General features: G+C 43.9%; 1 protein-coding gene across 1 annotated transcript in view; it reads right to left on the bottom strand.

Moving 5' to 3' along the window:
- Positions 1–610: 610 nt before the first annotated feature.
- The window catches only part of LOC122556126 (tumor necrosis factor ligand superfamily member 10-like), a 32,457-nt gene continuing 11,778 nt past the window's right edge, over positions 611–21,289 (bottom strand). The window contains exons 2-5 of the mRNA XM_043702600.2: positions 10,057–10,233; positions 9,795–9,840; positions 6,103–6,222; positions 611–3,018 (exon numbers count right to left, since the gene is read on the bottom strand). Of these exons, the coding sequence (XP_043558535.1) occupies positions 2,567–3,018; positions 6,103–6,222; positions 9,795–9,840; positions 10,057–10,233 (795 nt within the window). The 3' untranslated portion in view covers positions 611–2,566. The remainder of the gene's footprint in view (positions 3,019–6,102; positions 6,223–9,794; positions 9,841–10,056; positions 10,234–21,289) is intronic.

Below are 21,289 nucleotides of genomic sequence, written 5' to 3'. Positions count from 1 at the left end.
TTTATAAAATCACGAGGGGCATGGATAAATAGACAAGGTCTTTTTCCTGGGGTGGGGGAGTCCAGAACTAGAGGGCATAGGTTTAGGGTGAGAGGAGAAAGATTTGAAAGGGACCTAAGGGGCAACGTTTTCACGCAGAGGGTGGTACGTGTATGGCATGAGCTGCCAGAGGAAGTGGCGCAGGCTGGTACAATACAATATTGGATGGGTACATGAATAGGAAGGGTTCAGAGCGATATGGGCCAATTGCTGGCAAATGGGACTAGATTAATTTAGGATATCTGGTCAGCATGGACGAGTTGAACCGAAGGGTCTGTTTCCATGCTGTACGTCTCTATGACTCTATGTTTAATGATCAAACCTACTGCACTTTGGGAACAGTTTCTCCTTGTTGTTGGCCTGTAATTCCAACAATTAAGATGTGCAGGTCAGGTGAATTGGCCATGCTAAACTGCCCATAGTGTTAAGTGCATTAGTTAGAGGGAAATGGGACTGGGTGGGTTAATCTTCGGAGGGTCAGTGTGGACTTGTTGGGCCGAAGGGCCAGTTTCTACACTGTAGGGAATCTAACCTAATCTAATCTAATCAAACCCAATAATAGTCACACAGATAAAGATAAAACAGAACTTTAATCATACGTGTATTTAAAACATTCACATGTGACACATAGATTATCAAAATTTACATAAGAGATTATGTCAACATCTATGAGACAGTATTGAAGCAGCATTATTTACGTGACACTTCCCACTAAGCCTTAATGAGCTCTGGTTGCAAGTGTGCTTACCCCAGTGTATGAGGAGCATTGAGTGTTCTGCCAGAGCTGGTGCGGGAGATAGTGAGGCACAGACACAAGGCAAGAACGAAATGCAGAAACACAAGATGGGGAGTGAAGCAGGAAGTGTTCCTGATCTCGACACTCCCAGAGAGGGTCAAAGAGGGTGCTCAATCATTGCAACAGTCAAATCCAATCAATTGTTACTTCCTGGACACTGAACGCCTTAAAGGATGTAGATAAAAGCCAAGTTGAATATCTCCAACAGATGGGAAGTTATCAAAATCTCTCCCACACCCTTACATTCAGACTCAATCGACACTCCTTGGTGCAAAATTTTGATGTAACTGTCTACATTTCCTTTGGCGCTTCTATTTTTGTTTAGGTGCCCCTTCGGGGCCCTCTGTCCTAATTTTGATTTTGAATTGTTTGTGGCCGTGAAAAAAAACTGGAATTTGCCTTCCCTGTTTCTGATGGAATTTCCTGATATGGTTAGGGAAATTGATCAAGGGGGAGGGATGGTTACACACTTTAGCAGAGCCCTCTGAATTTTCAACTGTCAAGCTGAACAGATGGGATGTTTAATGGCTTTGTCTCACGAATTTTCTCTTTGCCTGAACTTCTCGCATTACTTATTCCAACAGCACCAAATATATTTGATAGTCATTGAAAGACATAGGTGAGAACGTAAAAAAATAAAGTTTCCTGTACATACATAAATCATTTCATTCAGGATATTTCTTGTTATCTACACACTGGAGAATTGCACAGTGTTTTCTCACTCCCTGTGCTCGCTCATTAGTTGAACATGCGCGCTGAATCCAAAAGGTCCCTCACACTTTTTTTTAACACAACTCTGACACACTCAAGACTGCAACTTTAACCAGTCACATGCCTGGGCAATCGGAAAACAGCAGTTAGCAAAGTCAGGGATAATGGCATCCTCTTCGCTTCTAATGTTCTCAGTCTCACTCAGGCTGTTGCTTGAAACAAATTCTTTCGGAGCACTCCCGATTTGAGTCCATCACTTTTTGTGAACTCGTGCTGGGCTGTAAGGATTCAGAAACCTGCTCGCACTTTCATGTTAAAAAGCACGGGAGCAAGGCGTTCCCGTTAGGGAAGGTCAGGGGTCACTTCATGTGCACATGAGACCACCCATGGCTCACAAGCTCATGAAATGACCCGTTTGCTACAATGACAAGTGTTTGTGTTGGGGAACAGATCCGTTTACACTGGCATATTGGCAATGACACACTAGGCACTCCCAGGTGAGGTATGGCACAGGTCAGATGCAGTGTAAAGCTTCCTCTGCTCTGCTCAGACCCCTAACTTTACACGTTCCATTGCCTGTCACCATATCTTTGACATAGTTCCAAAGGAGATAGCCAATGCCACGCCAAAGGGAGGGGACTTTACTGTGGTGGCTTCAATGTCCACTTTGAGCTCTGGGTCTTGGCTGCTGAACCTCAGTGACCACTGGACTTCCACAGCCAGATGCAACAGTCGGACATGAGCCCAGACCCCAGGGAGGAATGGGGACTGACACCACAATCCAGTCGCCCACAAGTACTCTCAGCTGCATGTTATTGTCCTCAGCTCCTGAAGGACTGAGTGGCCACTTTGAAAGCACAGTTAGGACTTGTGTCTGCAAACTGGGATGGACAACATGCAAAGCCAAGCTGATCCTCAGACAGTCTACTGTGACATCTGTTATGACTAAGATCAGGAGTCAAATGAGCCCAATGGCATTCAAAATCCTTTTGTCTTTTATGTTCCTCCTTCCCCGAGTGTCTAACTGACAAAAAATGCTCCAAAGAAGCTGGATCCATCAGCCATGTCAATCCAGCTGATGTTGCTGACAGTCACAAATATTCGATCAAGGTATCTGAGTTCAAACAGGCCACCCTGGTAAATGGAATGTAATTCGTATTCCCTGTTCTTAGCCCAGCATGTTGTCCTGGTATTTTTCATTAACAGGATAGGGTCAGGGTAGGCTGTATTTTTGTAAATATACTGGACCATCTGAGTGTTCCCGGAAACTGACAGCAAGGCACCTGGACGGGAGTCTCCCTCTCCTGTGATTTCGCGATATCGAAAGTAGGTCTGAGCATAGATATAATAGAGTCCGGTCTGCAGGATAATCAGCTCTCCGTTTTTGTATTCCACACTGTGCAGAAATGCCTGTCCTCTCCGTGGCTCCCACATCTGTATTTTCTGCCCCTGAAGTCGTCTTGACACTGAGTCTGCAACAGTAACAATGGTAAATCCTGAGTGACACAGCCTCGAATTGTCTCATGACCCTAACAGCACCTCATGTCTGGAGCTGAGAAGAATGAGAGATGATCCCATTGAAACCGACAGGATTCAGAAAGGGACTCAGGGGCTAGGGGGAACCCAAACCACAGCAGGCACAGTCTCAAGATCAGGAGTTCAGGACTTAAGGAGAAACTCCTTCACTCCAAAATGTTTCGAATCTTTAAAATCTCAAAGTTTTGTGGATTGTTGAATATAGGTACAGATGGACAGATTTTATTTTAATATATCCTTTCAAGTGATGTAGGCTCGCCAGGCAAAGCCAGTGTTTGCTGCCCATCTTGAACAGAGTGGCTCGCTCCACTATTTCAGAGGACAGCTAAGAAGCAGCTACCTTGCTGTGGGTCTGGAGTCACAGGATGGCCAAAGGACTGCAGAGCATGAGTGAACCAGATGGTCTTCTACGACCATCATAAAACAGTACCACGCTCACCAATATAGATCAGAAGTCACATGACACCAGGTTCTAGTCCAACAGGTTTATTTGAAATAACAGGCTTTCAGAGCACTGCTCCAAAAACGGGAACAAGTTACTTCAATATGGCAGATGATATAATGACCACAATTATAGAGACTACAATTCCACGGCTTTTATGTTGGAATTTTGATTCCACTGTCTGCCACCGTGAGATCTGAACCTAATTGTTAGCTGGGCATCAGGATTGATAACCCAATGGCACTTCCACTGTGCTATGCCACCTCCCCTCATGGCCTCCCAGATAGCCGGCTGAAAATCTCAGCCATGTTGGCATTGAATGGTGGAGTGGGTTTGATGGGCCAAAAGGCCTCTTTCTGCAGAGGCAGATTTGGAAGTGGGTTCCTGCCTCAGGGTGATCCATCAAGGACAGCACGGTGGCTCAGTGGTTAGAACTGTTGCCTCTCATCGCCAGGGACCAGGTTCGATTCCAGCCTCAGGCGACTGTCCGAATGTTGTTTGCACGTTCTCCCTGTGTCAGTGTGGGTTTCCTCTGGGAAAGGTAGGTTAGGTAAATTAGTCAAGGGTAGATTTAGGGGAATGGGCTTGGGTGGGATATTCTTCGGAAGGTCGGTCTGGACTTGTTGGGCCATAGGGCCTGTTTCCACACCATTGGGATTCTATGATGACACTGCTACCCTGGCAGCTATCGAAAATCGTCACTGCTTGAATTTTCAGCACACTTCAGACATTTCAAGGGATTCACAAGTTTCCCTACCAACCTCAGCAATGTGCACCTTTCTCACTGTGACTACAATCTTCCTGGAGCTGTGACCTCTCAGAGACCCACCCATCAACCCAACATCCGGGACCGAATAATGGAGAAAGAGGCAGCCTATTGATGATGAAACTACTGACACGATTCTGACCTGTCCCAGTGCTTGAAGCTTTACAAAAGGCAAAGATTCCACCCACAGGAGCAGGAGAAGGTCACTTGGCCCTTTCAGCCTGTTCTATTATTCTATTACATTACAGTTGAACCATACCTTAACACGCTCTCAAAACAAAGAATATTATTCTCAGTTTGCAAATTTTCAAATGCTTTCTTGGGAGTCCCAGATTTCCACTGCCCTTTAAGTGCGGATGTTCCCTCTGAATGACCTGGCCTGTCATTTACGGTTCTGCCTCTTTGTTCTGGACACTACCCTCTTCCTCCAACCAGAGGAAATAAATTCTCTCCCCCTTAATCGTCTAAAGTTCTCTTAATCCTCTGAAGTTCTCTTACTCCTCTAATCTATGAAATATAAGACTAATATAAGACTAATCTATGAAACAGCACACCTTAATTTAAACCTCACAGCCTATTAAGTGGCAGGTTCTTATTTGGAAGTTCAAAGATTTCCTCACCAGACGTTCAACCCTTACCTCAGCTTTTGCCTATAACTCTGTTGTAAACTTTCTTACTCGAGAAAGTACTGACTGCAATATCAACACATCAGACTTTGCGTTGTCATACCACATTCTCCTGATGATTACTTGAAGAGACATTGCTTAAATAATTGTCAGCCCTGGGCCAGTCAGCAGTGTTCCCAGCACTTAAATCAGTAGGTTGTGGGATTGATTCCTGATCTATTCCTGATGAAGGGTTTTTGCCCGAAACGTCAATTTTCCTGCTCCTCGGATACTGCCTGACCTGCTATGCTTTTCCAGCACCACTCTGATCTAAACTGTGGGATTAAGACCCAGGACCAGAAACTTCAGCAGATCATCTTGGCTGACACTCCCGATGATAGTTGTGAGGGAGTTTTAGTGAGGAAATCTTAAAACCAGATTAATCAATAACATCCCTCATTCTTTCAGGGAATTTGTTATGTGCAAATTGGCTGTCAGGCAATGGTGACTATGCTCTTCTTTACTTCATTTGTTGCAAATGCTGCAAGATATACTCAGGTCTGCATGTCTTTTCTTTTGTTTTCCTTCCCACACTCTTCTCCAATCTTCCTCCAATTTTCAGAATTCACAATTCGTTAACATAATGGAAGCTGGAGATTGCCATTCAGCCCCTCTACTCTGTTCAGCTAATCAAAACAATAATGGCGGCTCTTACATTCAACTCCATTTTCCTGCTTTCTTCCATATCCTTTGTTTCCCTCAGTTCCCAAAAGGTTCAGGATAAGGAGTTGGTCATTCAGGACTGAGATGAGGAGAAATTGCTTGATTCAGAAGCTTGTTAAACTTTAGAATTCTCTACCCCACAGAGCTGTGGATGTTTGGTCATAAATACATGGAAGACAGAGGCCACTAGGGTTTTAGACTTGCACAATAGGTTAGGACATGTGGTTTCAGGAAACAAATAGCTAAGTGGATGGAAACTTGGCTAAAAAAGGTCAGAGATTTGGGAAAAAGGTTCATCAGATTGGAGAAAGGCATAAAGCAGTCTTCCAGTCATCACTGCTTTGACCACGGTTATTCATCATTTACATTGTTTGGAAAATGGGAAAAAGCAGATGATATCAAAGTGGCCAGCATCAAAGGAGATTGCAAGCTGTTGATTGTTGTAGAGGGAAGTTACTGGTGGAGAATCTTAGCAGAGTCTCACCTCCCAGTGGAGTTGACTTGCTCCGATGATTTCCAGTCAGATGAGCTGCAATTTTTTGGACAGTTGGCTGTGTGCCTGATTGCGGTTGACTCAGATATGGAATCAGACGAGACACTTCACCTAAAAGAGGAGGAAGAGATCACACATTAACTCAGGGATAGATGTGGTACCCACATTAGCTCCATCCCTCCCTCTGAGCCTTTTGTGCAAAGTACAACTTAACAGGCTTGTCAGCAAAATTAAAGCAGATGAGATTCACGGGGCGTGCTTACAAAACTGGCCAGAGACAGAAAAGAGTGGTGTACAGTTGGTTTTCACACAGGAGAGAGGTACATGGTTTTGTTACTTAGGGGCTGGTATGAGGAACACCACTCTTTCTGATATAGATCCACACCTCAGCACACATGTATAAGGCACAATATCAATTGGTGGAATTAATACAAAAATCAAATGAAGTGAATAACAAGGAGGATCGATTTCAGGAGGGACGCACTGGTAAATGGGATGGACAATAAATGCTGGGATAGGTAGTGACACCTGCAAACACACATTAAAAACAAAATGGGCATCCACATGACAGATGGATTTGAGCACAGAGCAATGCAGAGTGATGTCTTTTGGAAGGAAGAATGAAGGCACATGACATAAACCAAATAAATTAAAGAGGACAAAGAGATTTGAGGCTCTAGACATAAAAATATTTGAAGCTAACAGCTCAAATTGAGATGGCTGTTGAAAAGGTAGATGCAGGAGATAGTCGGTTTTATAAACAGAGGCACAGCAGGTAAGCAAAGAAGTTATTAGGATAAACATTTCTAAAATACTGGCTTGAGGAAGGATGTCAATAAGGATTGAGGATTGGTTAACGGACTGTAACTTGGGTGGCAGGAACGGGGTATAGTACATCCAAGTTTGATACCAATACAAAATGCACAGGGAGACTGCCAAGGGGGCCCAGGCAGCTTCAGTGAGTGGACAGGAACATGTCGCTTGAGTATAATGTGGTGAAGTATGAAGTTGTCCACGTCACAGGAAAATTGGAACACAGCATATTTTTACGGGGTTGATGGCTTCTGTTTAATCCTGTATCTTATAATCCAAGAGATCATATACAATCGAACCAGGGCTGAGGAAAGTTGGTTATTTAGAAAAGCTGAAGTAACTGAGGTTATAGCAGAGGACATTAAAGGGAGATCTACCATTGGTATCGGTGTATATGTCTATCTTTGATGCTTTGTGAAATCCCTCCCGCAACAGGCTTTGATTTATTCACCAATTAATATAAATAAACCACAACTGTGGGCATGGGTGGTCACCACTTTTGTTGGTAATCACACAGGGTCTGCTCTGTGTGGGTGGTGCCTGCGGTCAGGTGATCCATTACCTCTCGGATTGTTACTGACATGTTGATAATTCTTCACTTTACACTTGGCGAAGTGTAAAATTTACAACCTGCAGAGCTGGGAACAGGCAGTATTCACGCAGCCAGGCCTTAGACAATCAACTTCCTGTCAAAACCGGGCAGGCCTGGAACTACGGGGTCAAGTGCTAATAGGGGAGGCGTGGGCAGGGTGGTGAAGTGGGGATGGGTGGAGACAGGTAGAGGGTATCATCTGGTTGATTAATGGGAGGAATCAATCCCGTTGGTGACAAGGAGGAGTGGAAGGGAGAGAGAGGGGCTGGGAAGGGAGTCGGGGGATGGGGAGGGAGGTTATTTGAAGTTGGAGAACTCAATGTTGAGTCCTCTGGGCGGTAGGCTGCCCAGGCATAAGCTGAGCTGTTGTTCCTCCAATTTGCAGTGTGGATCATTGTGGCAATGGAGGAGGCCAAGGATGGTCATGTTGGAAAGGGAGTAGTTGGGGGAATTGAAATGGGTGATGACTGGGAGGTCCGGTCAGCTCTTGTGGACTCAGCTGCGATGCTCGGTGAACCATTCCCTAAGTTTACGTTCGGTCTCCTCGATGTAGAGAAGACCACATCAGGAGCACTTGATTGTAAGAGAGACAGGTGAACTTCTGTCTTCCAGGTGACCACAGTGATTCACCTGCCTCTCTTCCAGGCTTGCCTAGAACTGCAAGGCCAGGCGCTATTGGCCACATTGTTTCAGAACAAGCTGCTGTTTCCACCTCCAGTGAAGTTGCTAGAATGTCATAAGAGTGGCACGCAGACTGTGTGGCACCCAGCTCAGTAGGAGGTCAAGGGGCATGGACAAGGACAGCATTTGACAGGTGAAGGTTCAAAACCATGTTCTGTGACCTCCAAACACAGGAAGTAGTCACCCCATTACATCACCTGCCCTGACGCGATCCTAAGATTGGATGCAGGCCATAAATCTTCGAGAAGGGTGTAAGGGGGGGGGGGTAAAAGGAGCAACCGAGAACCCTGGTTCGCTCTGTTTTTGCATCTTCCTGAACGGTATCTCCAGGGAAACCACATTGATCAAGTGACCCAAAGACAGAAGCAACCCTAGACAAAAGTCTTTTCAGACAAAGAGTTCAGATATAGTGGTAGGAACCTGTGGATAGGGTGTAGTGAATCCTGGGAAGTATGTGTCAGAATTAGAGAGCTAGTGTAGATTGGAGGCTGTTTACTTTGAGATTTAAGACTGTTTACTGAACAGCCCTATGAAAGAAAGTTATGTTAAATCTTTCCCTGACTCTGATCCCTTTTATTCAGCTCACCATGTAATAGGAAATATAAAACGGTTACTGCAAACTGGTCAAGGTTAGGCAGGGGACATTTATCTGGGAGAAAGTGAGGACTGAGATGCTGGAGATCAGAGTTGAGAGAGTGCTGCTGGAAAAATACAGCAGGTCAGGCAGCATCCGAGGAACAGAAAAATCGACGTTTCAGGCAAGAGTCCTTCTCCACCTATCCCTATACAACATACCTTAAACTCTCACGTAATTTCTCAACATAGCCTGCATCGCCAATTTAATTCCTTCTGCCCGGTTATCAGGTACTGATATTCAAAACCTCTATTTGTATGGTGACACACTGGGGCTCATACTAATTCAACGATTCAAATCGCATCTGATAAAGGGTTAACATGCACACTGGGTATGTGGGGCAGAAGCATGTGGTCATCTGATACAGTGCATTGATATATATACAGTGATTTGCAGTAATAAAGGTGGTCAAAATCATGCTACGATGAATGGACTCTTTCTGTGCTGTATAGCTCTTATGTGATAATGATCAGAGAATCTGTTTTAAGTGGTGTTGCTTGAGGTACGAATATTAACAAGGACACCAGAGAACTCCATTGCTCTTCTGCAAAACAATGCCTTGGGTTCCTTCTACCTCCACCTGAGAGCGAAGACAGGAGTTGGTTCAATGTCTTAGGTAAAAGATAGTACCTCCTGCAGTGTGACACTCACTCAATGCTCCATTGTGATTATTTGCCAGCTTATTCTACATACTCAAGATTCTGGACTATGTCTTGAAAGCATTATCTTCAAGAACTCACGGGTAAGAATGTTATCTACTGAGCTGTAAGAAACTCACCCCAACTCTAGTACCTTTTCAATACATAAGACTGCAAGCTCTGTCCCAACAGAAGAAATTTATTTCCAAAATTCACACATCAAAACAGAAGCAACTCTAACACTTCCCATGGAAGAAAATCAAAGAAGACATTTTTAAAAATCATTTTTTTAAGGAAGAAAACTACAGAATCAGAACGTATTTACCTTTTACAATTACAGACATGTCCTGATCATATCGCTTGGATACAGTCTGTAAAAGAATTTAACAACAGAAATAAGACTAAAACAAAATCGTATTTTTCCAAATAAAGATTTCACTCCATTGTTAAAATGTTTCTTAAATGCAACCTCTCTAACAAGCTTTTGATCATCAGTCCAACATTATTGTTCTCCAGTCCCATGATGCCACTTGGGAGGATTTTCTGCATGAAAGACACTACACAAATGGGGGTTAATGGTGTTGTACCTTTTCCACCAACTGATAGATTTGAGCTCGGAACCGCCAGCATAGCTCCTCATTGCGTCCCATTTTCTCTTTACGAGGATAGTCGGCGAATTCTTCACTCGCCAAGGCATCATCGTGAAGATCGACAATGTCCTCCATCAGGCAGGCCATGTTGTTTTTTGAGAATGTCTCCTGTATCTGGAATGAAGCATAATAAAAGATACAAGATGAAGCCCTATTGCCCATAAACTGCCAGTCTATCACATGCAGGCATCAAGCCATCCCCTGCGTCCATCAATGCTCACAATTTCAACGGTTTCAGGAGCCAGTGTGTTCTGTTTCTTGCATATTTATCTGGTTCAGATGGTGGCTACTAACTGGGCCTCACCTCTGCTGATGCAGAAAGAGGCACGATGCATCTGAAGGATTGTCTGCACTCGTTTTGTTTAATTTGGTTATTCAAAGAATAAAGGGGCTTTTTATACAGGTGCACGCTCTACACAATGTTGTAAATGAATAAAGGTTAGGATCCAACGTTCTATCTTTCACCACTCAGATCCCTAACAAGTCACACCAATCATAGCAAGAATGTGGAAGGAAATTTGATCTGCGTGATTATTCTACAGATAATGTCAGATGCAAATATGAAAACACCATCCAGGGTTTATCGGCACCACATCCATGACCTTCAACATTCATTCCCTACAAAACCAATGCACAGGAATGTGTACCATCTACAAGATGCAGTGCAGCAACTCAGCAGCAGCAGAAGTAACTCCTTCGACAGTACGTTCCAAACCTGTGACGACTACCATCTAGAAGGACAAGGGTAGCAGACACCACCAGCTGTCAGTCCCTCTCGAGGGCTGTGGGGTCCCAACCTTTTCAGTATCAAGGCACACTTTAATGAGACAAACGATTCCATTTTCCTCAGAATGCACGCATGGTAGGGGATGGCATTGCAGGAACACGAGCTGTCAACGGGCGCACCTGGCATCAGCAGCTAACGTTTTCAATACTAGGCATTGAGCCTCCCGAGGAGGTCAAATGCATGACCCAGCCTCGACGCTCAGGTAGAGTGCTACTGCTTCCCCAGAACTTCCCATCCCACTTCTCACCCTGGCATGGCACAGCGCTTGAAAACCACTACTGTCGGGAACAAGGCAAGGAGTTTGAAAGGGTTAAACTATGAAGAAATGTTTCATGACCTTGCATTTGCTTGCGTACAGAAGATTAAGAGATAGTTTGGGCCTTTTAGGTGATTGAAGTGTTTAATTGGTCAGATAGAGCAAAACTTCTAACAAGACAGGACAGACTAGATGCCGGGAGGATATCTTCCCTGGATGAGGAGTCCAGAACTTGGGATTCATGATAGGCTTGTTAGCACTGAGAAGAGGAAACTTCACGCAGAGGCTGGTCAACCTATGGAGTTTGCGACAGCGAGGCCAGGTCACTGAGTATGTTCAAGAAAGAGACAGATGTGTCTTTAGATTTTCAAGGCATCAAAGGGAATGCCGAAAGCAGAAATATGACATTGAGGTACAGGATTAGACATGACCACATTGAATGGCAGAGCAGGCTTGACGGATCTATTCCTGCTCCTAGTTTCTGTATTTGGTGGTGAAATCCAAAATGGGGGGGGGTGCACAAAACATTAAGATTAATCTTAAACCCTAATCAGGGGGTGAAGTCAGGAAGCATTTGTCCACACAATGTGTAACAGGAATCTGGAACACACTCCCTCAAGAACTAGTGGCTATTGTAAAGATTCCTTTGGTTTTTTTTAGACAGGGATAGCAAAGGGATACGGAATAAAAGAGAATAAATGGAGATGAGGTACAAATGTGCCATTAGCAGAACAGCCTCATGGATTGATAGGCATCCTCTTGTTCTCATGTTCCATCGACCCCTAAGGTCTGTGATTATAGATTTGCAAGCTTTCAAAACCTAAGCTGAATTCCAGCCAGTACTTACTTCATGATTTAATTTCCCTCCGACTATATGACCACTGTGATGATCTGCATGAATGAGGACGCACCCCAGAAAACCCATGATTGCATACAAAGAGAGCACAAACAGTTCCACATTGCTAAGTTGCTCAGCTGAGTCCAATTGTAGTTCTTACTGAAAGTCACAGAATCGTTGAATTGTACAGTACAGAAGCAGCCATTATACCCACATCAGCTACCCAGCTAGTCCCATTCTCCAGCCCCATCTCCATAGCCATCAAAACTCACTACTTTCAAACATACATCCAGCTCTCTTCTGAAACCTCATACAGAGTCTGTCTCGACCTCTCTCCCATTCCAAATCCTAATAACTCTCTGAGTAAAACATTTCTCCTTATCTCACTCCTAGCTTTTTTTGCTGACAATCTTGAAACTGTGGTCCCTGGTTACAAATATACCAACTAGTGGACTCAGAATATCCTTCTTGACCCTGTCAAAATTGTTCATAATTTTGAACATCTCAATAAGGTCACCTCTTAATCTTCTCTGCTCCAAGAAGAATAAGCCCAATTTCTCTCATCTTTCCTTGCATCTAAAACCCCTCATTTCTGGGGTCATTCTAGTAAATCTCCTTTGAACTATCTCCAGGGCTTTAACATCGTTCCAGAATTGAACACAATGCTTCAAATGTGATCTGACCAATGATTCATACAGATATAGCGTCACTGCCTTGCTTTTATATTCTATATGCCTCAAGTTATAAACCCAGGGTTCGATATGCCTTCAACGTTTTCAGCTTGTCTGGCCACATTCAGAGAACCCTGAGGTCCCTCTCCTCCTGAATGCCACTCAAAGTTATACCACTGAGCCTGCATTCTCTCTCCAAGTTTTTTCTACCAAAATGCATTACCTCACATTTCTCTGCATTGACATTCATCTGGAAATGTGTTGCTGGAAAAGCGCAGCAGGTCAGGCAGCATCCAGGGAACAGGGGAATCGACGTTTCGGGCATAAGCCCTTCGTCCTGAAGAAGGGCTTATGCCCGAAACGTCGATTCTCCTGTTCCCTGGATGCTGCCTGACCTGCTGCGCTTTTCCAGCAACACATTTCCAGCTCTGATCTCCAGCATCTGCAGACCTCACTTTCTCCCCTTGACATTCATCTACCAGGCGTATGTCCATTTGGCCAACTTGTCAATGTTACTCTGAAGTCACTTAGCATCATCCTCACAATTCACTATTCCCCCTATCTTAGGATCATCTGCAAATTTACAGATTTTGCCCTCAACATCCATTATAAATCATAAAAAGTCTTTTGAGTAAGAATTTAAAAGTTAGTAAATCTGAGCTTTTATAATGAGGGTTGTGGGCTACTTCAAGTTAATAGGCAGAAGTGAGGACTGCAGATGCTGGAAACCAGAATCTAGATTAGAGTGGCGCTGGAAAAGCACAACAAGTCAGGCAGCATCCGCGGAGCAGGAAAATCGACGTTTCGGGCAAAAGCCCTTCATCATTCCATTCCTGATGAAGGGCTTTTGCCCGAAACATCGATTTTCCTGCTCTTCGGATGCTGCCTGACCTGCTGTGCTTTTCCAGCACCACTCTAATCTAAACTCTACTTCAAGTTAATAGTCATGACGCCATTACTGAGGGAGTGCTGCACTGTTGGAGGTGTCCTGGGTGAGGCTTGTTCATCCTCCAAGGGTGAACCTAAAAGATCTCAGAGCACTATTTCGACAAGTGCCTTGGAAAATATTTATCCCTTAAACAAAAACACGTTAAATTAAAATAACGTTACTGTGGCCGATGAAGCATTCCAGTTACTGTGGTACCCATTGGTTATGGACGGCCTCAATCATACTCAGCGTATTCCCTCTCCATGAACAGTCAGGTGCAGATAAAACCAGGGAAGAGAATCTTCCTGGATTAGTGGTGCTGGAATAGCACAGCAGTTCAGGTAGCATCCAAGCAGATGCTGCCTGAACTGCTGTGCTCTTCCAGCACCACTAATCCAGAATCTGGTTTTCAGCATCTGCAGTCATTGTTTTTACCAAGAGAATCTTCCTGTCTAGATCTGTGAATGATTACCTTGACCAGACCCAGGAATAGACCCGTGAGCAAGTGAGGTATGTGCAGCAGCAGACATCCACAAAACCCCTCCTCAGTGTCTGGAATGGCCCGATAGGGATTTCCCACAAAAAGGATCAAACCTCAGGAGTGAAGGACCTGGGGGTGTTTATGCACAAACCACAGAAGGTGGCAGGACAGTGGGAAAAACTGGTTAGATGGGTTTATAAATAGAGACATAGCAGCTGTAACACTGTACCCTGCACTCTGTTCTGTTACCCTGACACAGAATATCTACATTACGATCAGCCTGTAAAGCACAAAAGACAACATTTTTCGTTGTGCCTCAGTACATGTGATCGTAATAAGTCAAATCAAATCAAACCTAGGACAGATGTCAGAGATAGTTTCTTTACTCAGAGAGTAGTAGGGGTGTGGAATGCACTGCCTGCAACAGTAGTGGACTCGCCAACTTTAAGGGCATTTAAATGGTCACTGGATAAACATATGGATGATAATGGAATAGTGTGGGTTAGATGGGCTTCAGATCAGTTCCACAGGTCAGCGCAACATCGAAGGCCAAAGGGCCTGCACTGCGCTGTAAGGTTCTACGTTCTAGCTGAGAGAAGATTTAATCGAGATTGCCAAAATCATGGGGAGGTTGTGGACAGAGTAGAGAAGGAGAAATTATTCCCACTGGCAGAAGGATGGAGAACCAGATGACAGTGATTTAATGTGAAGGGTAATAGAATTAAAGCCGAGGTGTGGGGGAAATTGTTTCACACAGCAGCTGTTAGGATGTGGTGGAGACTGATTCCATCACCACTTTCAAAAGGACATTGTTCAATTACCTGAAAAGAAAGACTTTGCTGAGGTGCGTGGAGGGCCGGAGTGGTATGAGGTGAAGTGATCTGGCAAGGGGCCAACACAATGGGCCAAATGGCCTCCTCTATTCTGTAGCCATCCCATGATTCAGATTTATCACAGCTTCAGAACTATATTATTGACCTTGAAACCATTCTGAGCTCGTGAGAGGTGCTGGGCCTCATGACATGCAAGTTCTGTCTCTGTTTATGCTTTTGCTGGAATAGCCAGCCTTGAGCAGGAACTCAGCTCTGTGAATGTTGAGTTACGAGCACAACTGGCCAAGCAGGTCTCAACAGATCAAGGGAACCACACCAGAGATCAGATTTCACAGTAACACTCCTAATGTTCAATAGAAAGTATGCATAAATCTAAGAACTGATACAGATTTTTCTACATTCTCAGGAGGTCCCAAAAGGCTTCTGAAGACAATGACCATTAACCTCTCTCCTTCTCCACCTCCCTCTCATCCTTTAACTTGCTTTGACCAGGTTTCTGTTTACCTGATCTATCATCATCTTGACAAAGTGCCAAGCTGTGTTTGGTAATCACTCCAGCGACACATCTAATCATTGCTGCCCGGTCGGGTAACACAGCAGGAAATGTCTGCACAGCTAGCTCCTTCAAACAGTAATGTGATAATGAACAAATCAATGGTTTTTGTAATGCTGGGTGCAAGATAAATACTGACCTAAGCATTTGTTGCTGCATTAAAATTATCATCAATTGGAAATACCCATCCAGTTCATTAATGTCTTTTAGAGAAGGAAATCTTACCCGGACTGGCCTGTAATATGACTCCACACCCACAGCAATGTGGCTGATTCTTAGCTGCCCTCTCAAATGGGTGAGTAAGCCACTCAGTGCAAGGGCAATTTGGGATGAGCAACTAACATTGGTCCAGATCAGTCCATTCCCCAACCCTTCCTCCCAGTGACAACCATGAAAAAGCAGTGTGTATCTGTGTGTGTGTGAGGGTTTCTGTGTATGAGAGAGCACATGTGTATATCTATGTGTCTGTGTGTGTGCCTGTCTGTGTGTGTGAGGGCTGTGTGTATGAAAGAGCGCATATGTCTATGCATGTGTTTCTATGTGTGTGTGTCCGTCTGTCTGTGTGAGAGGGTTTGCATGTATGAGAGAGTGCGTGAGTCTATGTATATGTGTCTTTGTGTGTGTGTGTGTGTGTGTGTGTGTCCATCTATCTGTGTGTGTGAGAGGGTTTGCGCGTATGAGAGAGCATGTGAGTCTATGTATGTGTATGTGTGCCTGTCCCTCTGTAGGTGTATATCATTGTGTAAGAGTCTGTTTGTGTGTGCATCTGTCAGTATGTGTCTGTGTGTGAGTACCTACATGTGTGTGTCTGTGTGGAGCTGGGTGTAATGCCTCAATTCCTCTGTGATAAGAGAATGGTCGTGTACCATTGTTATGGGGGAAGCGATGCGGGAAGCTGGCATGTGAAGGAAAGGTACAGTCATATTAACCTGCTGTATCTGATAGCAGAGAATCTCCCAGTGTCCTGATCAAGATTCGCTCCTTGACTAACATCACTGAACATGACAGTTTGCCAATCAGGCCTTATCCTGGCTTACTGGGTCTCCACTGTGCAGCAATTGGCTCCTTGGGCTCCATGGCTCAATGAGGATGAAGTATTTTGAAATGTTTCTATCTCTATAAACTTCTCCAATCCTACAACTCTCCAAAATCATCACACTCCTCCAATCCTAGTTACACCAGTGGAGGTCAGTGTTCAGCTTCCTGGACCCCAAGATCTGGAATGTCCTCCCTAAACTTCTCTCGCTGTCTCTCCTTCTTCAAGATTCTTTTTTTAACCACAGGTTTGGTGATCTGTCTTGATAATTTCTTTTGGGACTTGGTATCATAATATGTTTTGTCACGTACCTTTGGTATGTCAGTGAAAGTAGTTGTTGCAAAGTGTGTTCTATAAATACAAGTAGTTGTTAAGGGTATCATGTGAATTCAAGTTGTTGCTACAGGCGGATGTAGTAAGCCAGGCTGCGCTTTTCCAGCAACACATTTTCAGCTCTGATCTCCAGCATCTGCAGTCCTCACTTTCTCCCCTACATAAATACAAGACCATCTCCCTTTACCATGACCATCTTGGTTGTTGTGGTATCTCAGTTTTATGACCAAGGATCCCACACCCTCGCCCCACACAAGTATGAGTTGACGCTCCACCAATCGCTATGTGTGCCTGGGAAAGGCTTTGTGTTCTAATAACATTGAAGGTCATAGCTGTTTGCCAGCATGCCTGGAATTCTATCATGTGATTAAAAAATGCCACCGGTGACATTTAAACTGTCAGGTAGAGACTGAAAAGTGTGTTTACAGTGCCATAAATATCTCTCTAATCGCACAAACTGAGTCAGGTGAACAATTATTGAGAGGGCACACACATTATAGAGACTTCAATTTAGGCAGAGAGTTTAGATGGAGATGAGAGTCAAAAAGTGGGGTGTTGGAAAAGCACAGCCAGTCAGGCAGCATCTGAGGAGCCGGATAGCTGACATTTCGAACATAGGCCCTTCATCAGGAATGCCATAGCATCTCCCTGTGGAGATGACATGGCAAAAAGCCTTGTCCACTCTGAACACCCCATACATCATGGCATCAGGAGCTCCTTGTCCCTTGATAGGCATGATGGAAAGCTCAACTGCAGTCCTCAGGGAACAAGCTGGCGAAGGAAGACCTGTGTCTCACTGGCTATGAAGGAGGGACAAGGCTGCAGCAACAAGGTGGTCCCACTCACCATGGCTCAACACACCGCTGACCACAACCTGTCAAGATCATGTGTAACACCCTCAGGTCTCACCTTAACCAAAGCCACAAGCAGGTTTCCACCAAGGTCCATTTGCAGTAAGTGTGCAGGTTTCTTTTACAGTAGCAGCAGTTTAGCAGTCTCCAAACAGTCAGGACAGAAGGAAAGAAGTCCTGAGCAGTGTAATATTGGTAAGAGGAAAGCTTCAGAAATGCAAGGCTTAGGAAAAAGGGTTTGAGAATCCCTTTTTAAGAAATAAGTGAGTTGTGTTAGCATTGACATTCATTTGTTAAAAGTACATTGGCAATCTCTTGCAAACATATTCAGTGCATGACTATAGTAAACAAATTGCAAATCTTATGATCTATCAAGCCAGTTTCATGCTGGGAACTGTCTTGTCCAGTAGCTAGAATCATGGAGTCCATTGGCTGGCTTCGTAACAGTAGTCCAGAGAGGCGTGTCTCTTGAACCTCTGCCTCCACAGAGCCACGGCCTCACGGGGGCTGCCATTAATTCCCAACAAGGCCTTGCTAGGCCAATTGAGAGCTGGCAAGCTCTTTGTTACCCAACTGAATGATTTCTGGCTGTCAATCAAACAGTCTTGGATCCCCTCTGAGTAAAACACCCCACTGATCTCTCTTTTTTCACTGAGCAGCAGATCAAACTACCAAAGGGCAACCCAGGAAGGAGGTCTGTGTTTTTGTCAATGCTTAAATTCTCCTGTTAAAACTGTCAAGTTACAGGGACTTTAATTCCCTTTGTCTCCTTGAAATAAACAAAACTTTGGCTTTGATTTCCTTCCAAACTCACTGTAAAGTTAATCAGCCCTGAGACTTCCTGTAGAAAACAAGGAGGGACTTGTGGTCACAATTAATTTGTGTCTCGTCAGTGCCAAATCCTCAAAATATGACAAATATACATCAGTGTTTTTTTAAAAATCCTGTCTCCTAGAGGCCTTGGCAGATCCTGCAGTGAGTCATTAGGTGGTGAGGCAGGGACAGAATAGTTTGTCTGAACTCGATTTTGTGATGTGATTGTGGAGCAATTGTTGATGGTGATTTTAAACTGCTGTTAGCTGGGTTTTAGTTGCTGGGTTTTGCTTAGCATTGTGAGCAGCTGGAATGTCTAGCTCATTTTCCTCTGCAGTCGACAATTATACCAGTTGGGAAACTCACAAGATGATATCACTTTAACTCTAACTTCCTACACGCCTATCAGATCATCGCCTCTCCCTTCTGAGGAAAAAGCTTTCCCCCCAGTTACCCCTAGCAACTCCAGTAATGAAATCATCCCAGCACTGGATTTCTCCAGAAAATACATTTGTGTTAATCCACAAGATTGAAAGCTTTTAACTTGGAGAGCGCAAGATCATGCTCAAAATTGACAAAACTTTCCAGTTAGCCTAGAGTCAGCAGCGAAATAAATCTCCCACAGAAATTATAAATATTCCACTGCTGGAGACAAAAGGAGGATGTTGATCAGTGAGTAGGCAGCTCTACTATATTTAGGGAATGTACAGGCTCAACACCAAGGCCTGGTCAAAGGCCACAATTTGGAGTCTCGTCATTGTCCCAAACAATAGAACAGGGTGGGACAGTTTCAGGCCTGTATGGATCATTTATTAACCTCTACATTATATATTTCAAAATTATATATTTCAAACAAAAATTAAAAAAAGTTAAAGATTCCCAGAGGGAAAATCTAATCAAAAAACACCAACACTTGGAAACTAACACAATTTACTTTGTAGTCTACAGGACCAGTTGTGCCAATGTGTCTCATTTATCAGTTTTTACTGTTCTGTCCTCGTGGATTAGGAAAGTAACTCCTCTGCTGCACTAACTTTCCAATCAAGACCCCTTCTTCTCGCTCAGTTGGTAGCTCTCTGAGCTTTGACACATGGCTCTCAGTCGCTGTCCAGGACTTGAGCACAAAAGCCAAGACTGACATTCTACTGCAGTACTGTCAGAAGCATTGCCTTTTAAGTGAGATATAGAACAGAGCCCCTACTTACCTGCTCAAACGGGCATAACTGATCCCAAGGCACAATTCTGAAGAGCAGGGGTGTTCTCTGTCTGTCCTGACCAGTCTTTCAGTCTCAATCAGCACATTTGTTGGGAAAGGGTGGGGAGGGGGGCATGTGGGAAATTGATGTATGCAAATTATCTGTCTTGTTTCCTACATCCTATTGGCTGTAAAGCATTTAGAGGTATTCTGAGGTTGTACAAGTTGCTATAGAAATGAAAAGCTTTTGGTACCACTACCTTGCTATTGGATCCTCTCATTATACCCTTCTAACTGAGGAGATAGCTCCTGAGGATAGGATGGGAATGTAGAAGTAGCAATTCATTACTGAATTGCCAAGCAGGTCAAAGATGCTTCTCGGATCTTTCACTGCTCCCAGCTCTAATGTTCTCTCTCTCTCATCACAGCTCACCCTGTCATTGATGAAAATCCAATGCAAACTTGCACAGCTCAGATGTAACGGGGCACAGTGCAAAATTAGGGAGTGAGGGGGAGTGAGAAAGAATCTTGTTGACAATGCAGAGCTTTTATGTCTGGTTTGCAGACTTGACATTAACTTCACCCAAGGCTGGAATAGCCAGGAAGCAATCCAGACATTCCTAACAAGCAGAACACATTCATAACTCAGACTACTGTAACCAGACAGGTCTTTCCCACTATATTCTGCTTGTTAGAATGAATAGGATTAGAAGGGCAGCTATTTCTTATCATATTGATATAAAACTATAACCCAAGAGTCAGTGGGATATTTTACACTATGTATGGAAACCTCTTTAATGTAATGAGTATCTGTAATCTGTTTATCTAACTGTGATGTTTATCTTTTTAACTGTTTCTTATTTTCTAACTTCGACTATGTATCACTGTAAGGATATGTAACCTTTTTTTTTATTTGTCTATGTTGTATCTAAGATTTGTACTCTGTACCTAAGATGGCTCCATCAGAAATGACATTGTAAACGTTTCACTGTATTCCTGTGCTTGATAATAAACATAATCCTAAATTCTAAATTTTAGAAATTGTGAGGAGGAGATAGAAAGACTAGTATTTATTCACTAAGCTTGGGCCAAAGGGCCTGTTTCCACACTGTAGGGAATCTAGTCTAATCTAATCTAATCTAATCTACTTCAACTCAGGCCAGAGAGCTCCATAGCCAATGAAGAACGTTTGGAAAAGTCACTATTGTAATGTAGGAAATGCAGCAGCCAATTTGCACAGATCAAGATCCTGCAAACTGCAATGTGATGAAGGAAGAGTCATCTAGACTCGAAACATTAGCTTGCTTTCTCTCTATAGATGCTGCCTAATCCGCTGATTTTGTTTTCAGTACAGATTCCAGCATCTGCAGTCATTTGCTCTTGCAATGTGATGAATGAGTGGATAATCTGTCATGTTAGTTGAGTGATAAATATCAACAGGGGACCGTAGGGTCTGACAGATCATCCAACAGACAGTAAGTCTGGCAGCACAGCACCTCTTCAGCGCTGCCCTGGGAGTGTGAGGCCGGATTATGGGCTAATTCCCTGAGAAATTAGTAATAGGTCAAGTTAATGAAGACAACAGAGTGGCTTGC

The sequence above is a fragment of the Chiloscyllium plagiosum genome, unplaced genomic scaffold (assembly GCF_037043375.1).
Source record: "Chiloscyllium plagiosum isolate Xiang-an unplaced genomic scaffold, Cpla_swu_hap1 HiC_scaffold_13, whole genome shotgun sequence".
Classification (NCBI taxonomy): Eukaryota; Metazoa; Chordata; class Chondrichthyes; order Orectolobiformes; family Hemiscylliidae; genus Chiloscyllium; species Chiloscyllium plagiosum.
The sequence above is the reverse complement of the archived record's forward strand: the minus strand, read 5'-3'. Positions and strand labels throughout refer to the sequence as shown.